Genomic DNA, 10,832 nt, shown 5'->3' with positions numbered 1-10,832 from the left:
TTCGGTAAAATGACCAGAGACCATTTCCCCTCAAAGTCTTTAATCTGGCGTCGTTTGAACAGTATCAGAGTACCGGAAATCAAAGTCGCTCGGTCTTCTTTTCCCCAGCGTGACGTTTTGTTTCTCATCATCCTTTTATCCCGTTTATCCCCCGGAGGTTTCACCCTCGAAACGAAATTTTCAGACATGATTTCCTCTCTGATAACAGACGGCCAGTATTCCGGAGGAACGTTGCAGGCCTTGAAAATATTTTGAGCCGTTGCAGTATCTTCGGCCTTAGGCGTGAGATCCTCTACACCCATTCGCAACATATTTAGGCCACAGGGAAACGGGTACATTGTGCAAATGCAGGTTTTTTCGTGCGCATTCTTCGTACGTTTTCTTGGCGAAAGTAGTCCGATCAGTTCAAGATCCTCCTTGGGAAGTTGGCTGGAATCCATACTGAGTTTCCTCAAAGTGGATGTGTGTTGGGTTTGGGGTCCCGCTCTTTCGCTGGTGATGTGTGGAAGACCTACGGTCAGAGGTGGGGTTTTTAAAGCAGTTCTGTACCGCTACTTTTGTTTCCACCCCTAACGTCACCCCCGACCATTTACAATTATGTTTTTGTCACGTTTTACAGAAAGGGGCAGCTGTTTGATGGAAACTTGCTCCTTACTTTTCTCAAACCCAAACGTCAAACCAAAACAAATTAGGACTTCTGTCCGACTAAGGGTCTTTTGGCGCGCACACACACAGGAAAACTGTGGAACAATTTCATACATCATTACATAATCCTAGGGTAGGAAAAATAAATTGGAAAAAAAAGTCCTCCTGTGGTAAAAAAATTGTAAAAATATTCGCACACACCTACCTAGGCGATGATGTCATATAGGACAATTCCCGCGTGACACCCCCAAGTGACATCACATTCCTAAACACATGGTCTTAAATCTTTTTGGCATAAAGTGGTACTTATTACTACTAATCCTGTCAGAACATCAACAAACTCATCCAGTTAATAGCATGATTGTCTAAATATGTTAGAATTGCATAATAATTCTGAATAAATGAATTTCTTCTGTTGATTCTTTTTTTGCATTAAATAGGCTATTACTTCCCAAAATAACTTCATTACTTTAATGTTTTGTCTAGACCCACATTACATAAATCATTTTACTCAATCAAGTCAATCAAGTTATATATATATATATATATATATATATATATATATATATATATATATATATATATATTGCAGTGTGGACGTGGAGTGGTGTGGGTCTCCTCTGACTGTGTGACTGAACAAGGTAAGTGAGAAGATCAGAATAGATGCTAAACTGTCTGATTTCTGTCTGCTGTGCTGAGGCCTGTTAGACCCCCTGCTTCTTCCTCGCGCTAAATTTAGAGGCTACTTCTGCCATCCAGACACACAGGAAATGACCTCAGCACTGAACAAAAACATCACAGCTTCTACTTTTCGCTCTGTCCAGTCCACTGTGAATCAGCTCCATATTTTCATCTGCTAAAGCTAAAGCTAAGCTCAATTTCTCAGCAATTGAGTTTTTTTTTCTGCAGTCCTGCTCTGATCTTCACAAGGGTTCTTTTTTGTTTGCATATTTTGTTATGAAACCAAACTTTAAACAACCAGTTAAAGCTAGTCATAAATAGTTATTGCCATTAAGCAGATATTTAATGGAACTTTGACAGCACTTTTGTTTCCATGTGGTGGTTGTTTGGTCTTGAAACCAAAACTTGAATTAAAACAACTTGTTTAAAGGCTTCCCTACTTGCATTTGTTACTGCACTGCGGCACAGAAACGTTTAACAGAAACTTTTCAAAAGTGCATTTCCTCAATCAGTAAATGCTGGGATAAAAGTACAACCTATTAAAAGTAGAACAATGTAAATATCAGGACTAGCCATGCATAGAGTATTTAAGTCAGAGTTGCTATCAGTTTCAGTATTTAGAATTGGCAGATACTTGGAAATCTGGTATTGGTTATGGAAAGGAAAGAGTGGTATCGGTGCATCCCTAATGATGATGGTGATGAAGAAGATGGTGAACAGAATAGGGTGAAGGTGCAGCTTTCAGAGCTCCTCACTGGAGAAACTCAACACAATCATCGTCAACCTCTGACCCATAAGGGTGGGTGAGCTGTAGAGTGTTTTTAGCATTGGCACTCAAGAAATGACCAACCTTACCTGACCACCTAGAGAGACGTGGTCTGAGTGGTCAGAGATAATAAAAGGTCTTGTGTGAGAAAATGCAGCAGGAGTCTCTCACACAGACGATACCTTATGACGGCATCTTAACCACATCCCTTTAGTCTGTTTAAACTGAAGAAGCTCCTCCAGTTCTCTGCATTCGTATTCTGGGTTCAGGAGATGAGCGTCGCTTAATGAAGGTAGGAGAACACTCTCAGTGCTTTTAGAATTAGTGAAGAGTGATGAATTTAGAGTTAATGAGTGGAGAAATTGACTCGCTGAACAAGTGGAGTTGGACTGTTGGTCTCTAGAGGAGATTTCTACTGTAAACTTTCTGAACCCTTTCATTAAACAGAGAAAAATATCATCATCAGAATAATAATGTCATCTAATGATCGTTAAAATATGATGAAAAGTCACTTGTAAGGAACAGAAATAGTCTTCAGGATGAATGTTGAGAAATATTACAGTCAGCCATAACATTAAATGGCTGTGCTTGAACTCCACAATACCTCTGAAGGTGTTCTGTGATATCTGGCACCAAGCAGCAGATCCTTAAACTCTTCTAAGTTGTGAGGTGAGGCCTCCATGAGCATCAATGAGCTTTGGGCGCCCCGACCCTGTCGCTGATTCACCGTTTGTTCTCCCTTGGAGGACTTTTTATAGGTACTGACCACTGCATACGTGGTACACCCCACAAGACCTGCCTGTTCTGACCCAGTTTTCTAGCCATGGTTGTCTCAGATTCTAATGCTCTTCCATCTTTCCTGCTTTTAACCCCATCATCACCTTCAAGATCTGACTGTTCACTTGCTGTCTGATATATCCACCCATTGACAGGAGCCTTTAGAACCAGATCATCAATGTTATTCACTTCACCTTTCAATGGTTTTAATGTTATGGTTAAGGTGAGGATTAAACCCATAACCCTAGGCTCTTGTTGCGAGGGTGGAGAAGTAGACTTTAGGCATACAGATCTTGTCTTGATCTGGAAGGCATGGCTGGAGCAGGGGGCGGAGTCTGTACAGTTTGAAATCCAGCAGTCCTGCCCCACGAAGAAGTGAATCTTTATTCTGGCATCATACAGAACCAGGAAATAACACATCACACGATTCACCTCTCCTCCATCTTGGATTTTCATTCCACGTCTGCCTCTGCCTCCATCCTCGTTTCAGAACTCTCAATGGAGCCTCTTTATTCCACATACAGGCCCAGTTCTAGTCCATCAGGGCTGAAGCAGCATCCTCACTGAAATCCACTGGGGGGCTGTCTGTTACTGACAGTGCGTCAGCCTCTAGTGTGTAGCCCCCCATCCCCCCCCCCCCCCCCCCCCCGTCTGCTGCTTAATAACCAAATATGAAGCCTGTAAAAGCTCACAGCATCAAAATATTATCAAATATTAATGATGTAAATAAACAGTATTGTGTGGTATTTGTTCATACAGGCTGTGCTGATGATGTCACTCAGGATGTCTCTGACTGTTCCTCTGCTGTTTATGATCTTCATCTTAAGTTAGTCAGAGCTGTCTCTTCTCAGCATCATGTGATCCGAACTGTATTATTATTATTATTATTATTGTATGCATGTGTGTGAGTGTGTGTGTGTGTGTGGTTTCATAGTTGAGTTTGCAGTGTGGGCAGTGTACTGGTTTCTGCTCCTCTGCAGCTCCTCCACTCTACTGCAAGAGCTGTGGATCTTCTCACTTTGTGCTTTTAGCTCCAAATGAACTCAGCTTATTACAGCTGATTATTCCAAACTCAGCTGAAATGAACAGCCTTAGAAATGAGCTGAAGTGAGACTTTCTGCAGCAGCTTTACTGACTGAGACCCACAGAGTCTCCATTTACACACTTCTGGATTCTGTGTTGCAGGAGCTGTTGCTCAGGATTGGAGTGTGATATACAAGCCTAAATCTGTCTGTGCTCTAAAGGGGTCAACAGTGAACATGGCCTGCACTTACACACATCATATTGATCACAGAGTCCAAAAAGCTTTCTGGAGTAAAGATCTGGTTACAGATGGAGAACCTCCTGATCTGTTAGAGGATCCAGAGTACAGAGGCAGGGTTCAGTACCTCGGAGAAAAGCATGACTGCAATCTCAGACTGAGAGATGTGAGAGAAAAGGACCAGAGGAAATACTACTTCAGATTTCTGACAGATGAAGGAGAGAAGTTTCAGGGTGCAGATGGAGTAGATCTTTCAGTCACAGGTAAGCTCCATCAGCAGAAATAAGACACTGTACTTCATTCACTGGTGAACAGGATTCCTCCAGCAGTTCTGTAATATAATCACATCAGTCCTTCAAACCACACCTGAAGAACACTGCTTAGAACTGGAGAACCAGAATCCACAAAGCATTTCAGAGTAAGAGAGCTGATCTAGGATCAGTTTCTGTGAGTGAGATCTTCATAAACAGGACTGGATCTGATCCTAGGTCAGTATTTTAATTGATCAGGGTTTAGGTTTAGGTTTACTTTCAATTCTTCTTTAAGTTTGATTTTTTCTTTTAGACACCAGTGAGTTCTGACCCATTCATTCAGCTAATGTGAGGATGATGCAGTAGAAGTGGGTTTCTCTTGTTGGCAGATCTCCAGGTGGAGGTTCCTGAGAGAGTGATAGAGGGAGGTGAAGTCACTCTCACATGTAAAACCACCTGCACTCTGACTGTCAGACCAACATTCACCTGGTACAGAAATGGAGCTTCTTTATCCTCCAGAACTGACCAACTCCACCTGCAGTCGGTCAGCAGGGAGGATGGAGGCAGGTATCACTGTGCTGTAGAGGGTCAGAAGCTTCACTCTCCTGAGGTCACTCTTAATGTCAGATGTAAGTACAGATCATTCATTCTGTCTCAGAAAACAAACAGAGCTGAGGGGTCATGCTGAACTGATTGTGCTCTAATTAAACCCAAAGCTGATGCAGCTTCAGGATCATCAGTGATCTCTGTCATAAGAGCATGTAAACATCTCCAATCTCCTGGTGTTGATAACTCTATTTACAGTGTCCGCCTTAATTATTGGCACCCCTCATAAAGATGTGTTCTTAGGCTCATAATGATAATATAGGACAACTATACAACAAAAAAGAGAAAAATCTTTATCTTTAATTCAAGTGCATTTATTCAGTGGAAAGAAAACCCCACATTAAGAAATAATTATTTTACATTACATTATCTGTGCCATTGATGTTAATGTACAACCCCCTTTTGCCAACAACACTTAATCTTCTCCCATAACATTTCACAATATGGGAGAATACAGAGAGAGGGATCATCCACTATTTCTCTTTGCACAATCTCTGTAAATCGTCCAGAGAGATTTGGCCACATGTTTAGCGTTATTATCTTGTTGAAAGACCAAGTGCGATCCATCTTCAGCTTGGGGGCAGAGGCCAGCGGATTTTGATCTAAAATGTCCTGGTATTTCAAAGAGTTCATGATGCCATGCACCTTAACCTTTGGAAGAGAAAAGGGCCCACAGCATCACCAATCCTCCCCCATACTTCACAGTGGGCATGAGGTGCTTTTCCGCATACTCATCCTTTGTGTTACACCAGACCCACTTCGAGTGTTTGTTGCCAAAAAGCTGACCAAAGCAGAGGGTCCCAGTTGAAGTCCCAGTACCGCCTAGTGAACTTCAGACGTTTATGTTTATGCTTGTAAGTGAGAAAAGGCTTTTTCCATGCATGCCTCCCAAACAACTTGTTGGCATGTAGATATCACCTGATGATTGTTATGGAGACTTTGTGACCCCAAGATGCTGCTCTTTGATGCAATTCTCTAACAGTGAGCTTTGGAGAACTTTTTACTTCTTTTACCATCCTCCTCACTGTGTGTGGTGGCAAGAACAACTTGCGTCCTCGTCCAGGCTGGTTTGCCACTGTTCCAGTTGTTTAGACGTCTTGATGACTCCTCTGACTGTAGATACGGGCAGGTGTAGGCGAGGGGCTGTTTTATTGTAGCCATTGCCTGACTTAAGAAGGTCGACACAAATCTGCCTTATTTGTATGATGTGTTTTCTTGTCTTCGGATAAGATAAGATGGATAAGGTGTATTTTGGAGTGGATGAGAGAAATAGGCCTCTGGCTCACGTAATATTTATACCACAGGGAAACAGAAAGTGATTAAATTAATAATTAAAATGAAAAGTATTTCTACTGTAAACACTACAGTAGAAATACTTCAATTAAATTTGTTTTCTAGGAATTGTTAGGGGTGCCAATAATTGTGGAACAGGTGATTTTATTTTTTAAGTTTTTTTTATTCACTTTAGTAAAAGGTTACATTTTTCTACAATTTTACAATTTTAAAATGGAGTGTGAGATTATGCTTCTGCAATAACCATTGAATTTATTTTAAGGCTTTTGACACATCTTAACCAGGGGTGCCAATAATTGTGGAGGGTGCCATATATTTAATATAGTAATGCTTGCTTATATGTTCAGCTGTTTGTTGAAAACAATCAAACAATCAACTACTTTCTGTTTCAGTAGCTGAACTTCAGAGCATTAATCAGGTCAGTGTGAGGTACCAACTCCAAAGTACTGGGTAATTATTTTAGGTAGCTCCAAGACAGTCAAGCTAAAGAACGTCACAAAATTACAGACTTTAGCTGTGGCATGAAGGTTAGAGAAGCAGGCTTGGGACTGGAAAGACCTTCAATCTCCTGGACCTGCAGGAAGCTGGGATGCAGGTCTTTATTATCAGCTTAATGGTTAGAATTTGCATTCAGTAAATTTCGGAGCGGTCTGGTTACTTTCTCCTCATTGTACCTTAAACAAATACAGAGCACTTTGAAACTCGTACCTCACACTGGTCCAGTTAATAACTAGAACCTGTGGCATTTTAGTGCAATTAACTTAACCAACTGTTAATGACTGATATCTGGAACAAAACATGGGGTTCTTCTTAAGGGTGTTTGTAGCTTTCTTGTTCAAACAGAAAAAAATCTCTCTGTAATGTGTCATTCTATTTTCTAGATCCTCCAAAGAGCGTCTCAGTGTCCATCACTCCCTCTGGTAAAATAGTGGAGGGCAGTTCAGTGATTCTGACCTGCAGCAGTGATGGAAACCCACCTGTGGAATATACCTGGTTTAAAGGACCATCATTAGTAGCAACAGGAGAGACCTTCACAGTGAAGATCAGCTCTGTGAACAGTGGAGGATACAAGTGTAGATCCAGTAATGAACATGGAGAGAAATCCTCTGATACTGTAACTCTGAATGTTCTGTGTGAGTAATTCATTAATATCCACTAATGAGGAACTTACTGACTTTCATTAAGATCACTGGAACTCTCACAGTCCACTCATATATTCTCATATTTTCTATTTTCTAGATCCTCCAAAGAGAGTCTCAGTGTCCATCAGTCCCTCTGGTGAAATAGTGGAGGGCAGTTCAGTGACTCTGACCTGCAGCGGTGATGGAAACCCACCTGTGCAGAAATACACCTGGTTTAAGAAGGTGGATAAAGAAGTTCTGCAGAAATGGACCAATCAGATCCACAGCATCACAAACACCAGATCTGCAGATAGTGGAGAATATCAGTGCATGGCAACCAACACACAAGGGTCTCGATCATCAGAGTACAAGTCATTAACTGTTCTATGTAAGTTCTTGTTCTGCTTCATTTAGAGTTGAAATGATGAAACTGACATAATCTGAGACGTCATCTCTGTATTTAAAGAAGCTCTACTATCATTATATTTCATAGATTCTCCAAAGAGAGTCTCAGTGTCCATCAGTCCCTCTGGTGAAATAGTGGAGGGCAGTTCAGTGACTCTTACCTGCAGCAGTGATGGAAACCCACCTGTGCAGAAATACACCTGGTTTAAAGGAACATCATTAGTAGCAACAGGAGAGACCTTCACAATGAAAAAGATCAGCTCTGTGAACAGTGGAGGATACAAGTGTAGATCCAGTAATGAACATGGAGAGAAATCCTCTGATACTGTAACTCTGAATGTTCTGTGTGAGTAATTCATTAATATCCACTAATGAGGAACTTACTGACTTTCATTAAGATCACTGGAACTCTCACAGTCCACTCATATATTCTCATATTTTCTATTTTCTAGATCCTCCAAAGAGAGTCTCAGTGTCCATCAGTCCCTCTGGTGAAATAGTGGAGGGCAGTTCAGTGACTCTGACCTGCAGCGGTGATGGAAACCCACCTGTGCAGAAATACACCTGGTTTAAGAAGGTGGATAAAGAAGTTCTGCAGAAATGGACCAATCAGATCCACAGCATCACAAACACCAGATCTGCAGATAGTGGAGAATATCAGTGCATGGCAACCAACACACAAGGGTCTCGATCATCAGAGTACAAGTCATTAACTGTTCTATGTAAGTTCTTGTTCTGCTTCATTTAGAGTTGAAATGATGAAACTGACATAATCTGAGACGTCATCTCTGTATTTAAAGAAGCTCTACTATCATTATATTTCATAGATTCTCCAAAGAGAGTTTCAGTGTCCATCAGTCCCTCTGGTAAAATAGTGGAGGGCAGTTCAGTGATTCTGACCTGCAGCAGTGATGGAAACCCACCTGTGCAGAAATACACCTGGTATAAGGGAACATCATTAGTAGCAACAGGAGAGACCTTCACAATGAAAAAGATCAGCTCTTTGAACAGTGGAGGATACAAGTGTAGATCCAGTAATGAACATGGAGAGAAATCCTCTGATACTGTAACTCTGGATGTTCTGTGTGAGTAATTCATTAATATTCACTAATGAGGAACTTACTGACTTTCATTAAGATCACTGGAACTCTTACAGTCCACTCATATATTCTCATATTTTCTATTTTCTAGATCCTCCAAAGAGAGTCTCAGTGTCCATCAGTCCCTCTGGTGAAATAGTGGAGGGCAGTTCAGTGACTCTTACCTGCAGCAGTGATGGAAACCCACCTGTGCAGAAATACACCTGGTTTAAAGGAACATCATTAGTAGCAACAGGAGAGACCTTCACAATGAAAAAGATCAGCTCTGTGAACAGTGGAGGATACAAGTGTAGATCCAGTAATGAACATGGAGAGAAATCCTCTGATACTGTAACTCTGAATGTTCTGTGTGAGTAATTCATTAATATTCACTAATGAGGAACTTACTGACTTTCATTAAGATCACTGGAACTCTCACAGTCCACTCATATATTCTCATATTTTCTATTTTCTAGATCCTCCAAAGAGAGTCTCAGTGTCCATCAGTCCCTCTGGTAAAAATGGTGGAGGGCAGTTCAGTGACTCTGACCTGCAGCAGTGATGGAAATCCACCTGTGCAGAAATACACCTGGTTTAGGAAGGCGGATAAAGAAGTTCTGCAGAAATTGACCAATCAGATCTACAGCATCACAAACACCAGATCTGCAGATAGTGGAGAATATCAGTGCATGGCAACCAACACACAAGGGTCTCGATCATCAGAGTACAAGTCATTAACTGTTCTATGTAAGTTCTTGTTCTGCTTCATTTAGAGTTGAAATGATGAAACTGACATAATCTGAGACGTCATCTCTGTATTTAAAGAAGCTCTACTATCATTATATTTCATAGATTCTCCAAAGAGAGTTTCAGTGTCCATCAGTCCCTCTGGTAAAATAGTGGAGGGCAGTTCAGTGATTCTGACCTGCAGCAGTGATGGAAACCCACCTGTGCAGAAATACACCTGGTATAAGGGAACATCATTAGTAGCAACAGGAGAGACCTTCACAATGAAAAAGATCAGCTCTTTGAACAGTGGAGGATACAAGTGTAGATCCAGTAATGAACATGGAGAGAAATCCTCTGATACTGTAACTCTGGATGTTCTGTGTGAGTAATTCATTAATATTCACTAATGAGGAACTTACTGACTTTCATTAAGATCACTGGAACTCTTACAGTCCACTCATATATTCTCATATTTTCTATTTTCTAGATCCTCCAAAGAGAGTCTCAGTGTCCATCAGTCCCTCTGGTGAAATAGTGGAGGGCAGTTCAGTGACTCTTACCTGCAGCAGTGATGGAAACCCACCTGTGCAGAAATACACCTGGTTTAAAGGAACATCATTAGTAGCAACAGGAGAGACCTTCACAATGAAAAAGATCAGCTCTGTGAACAGTGGAGGATACAAGTGTAGATCCAGTAATGAACATGGAGAGAAATCCTCTGATACTGTAACTCTGAATGTTCTGTGTGAGTAATTCATTAATATTCACTAATGAGGAACTTACTGACTTTCATTAAGATCACTGGAACTCTCACAGTCCACTCATATATTCTCATATTTTCTATTTTCTAGATCCTCCAAAGAGAGTCTCAGTGTCCATCAGTCCCTCTGGTGAAATAGTGGAGGGCAGTTCAGTGACTCTGACCTGCAGCAGTGATGGAAATCCACCTGTGCAGAAATACACCTGGTTTAGGAAGGCGGATAAAGAAGTCCTGCAGAAATGGACCAATCAGATCCACAGCATCACAAACACCAGATCTGCAGATAGTGGAGAATATCAGTGCATGGCAACCAACACACAAGGGTCTCGACCATCAGGGTACAAGTCATTAACTGTTCTATGTAAGTTCTTGTTCTGCTTCATTTAGTGTTGAAATGATGAAACTGACATAATCTCAGACGTCATCTCTTTATTTAAAGAAGCTCTACTATCATTATA

The 10,832-nt window shown here is 41.1% G+C and overlaps 1 protein-coding gene across 1 annotated transcript in view; it reads left to right on the top strand.

Moving 5' to 3' along the window:
• The first annotated feature begins 503 nt into the window (after positions 1-503).
• LOC140535540 (sialoadhesin-like) overlaps positions 504-10,832 on the top strand; it is a 49,232-nt gene continuing 38,903 nt past the window's right edge. The window contains 15 exon segments of the mRNA XM_072656940.1: positions 504-523; positions 1,238-1,286; positions 3,629-3,695; positions 4,055-4,393; positions 4,771-5,010; positions 7,162-7,413; positions 7,895-8,152; positions 8,259-8,528; positions 8,634-8,891; positions 8,998-9,255; positions 9,362-9,402; positions 9,404-9,632; positions 9,738-9,995; positions 10,102-10,359; positions 10,466-10,735. Coding sequence (XP_072513041.1) covers positions 3,638-3,695; positions 4,055-4,393; positions 4,771-5,010; positions 7,162-7,413; positions 7,895-8,152; positions 8,259-8,528; positions 8,634-8,891; positions 8,998-9,255; positions 9,362-9,402; positions 9,404-9,632; positions 9,738-9,995; positions 10,102-10,359; positions 10,466-10,735 — 2,989 coding nt within the window. The 5' untranslated portion in view covers positions 504-523; positions 1,238-1,286; positions 3,629-3,637.

Source organism: Salminus brasiliensis, chromosome 15, assembly GCF_030463535.1.
Source record: "Salminus brasiliensis chromosome 15, fSalBra1.hap2, whole genome shotgun sequence".
Taxonomy (NCBI): Eukaryota; Metazoa; Chordata; class Actinopteri; order Characiformes; family Bryconidae; genus Salminus; species Salminus brasiliensis.
Note: the sequence above shows the minus strand (reverse complement) of the source record. Positions and strands in the feature narration are given on the sequence as shown.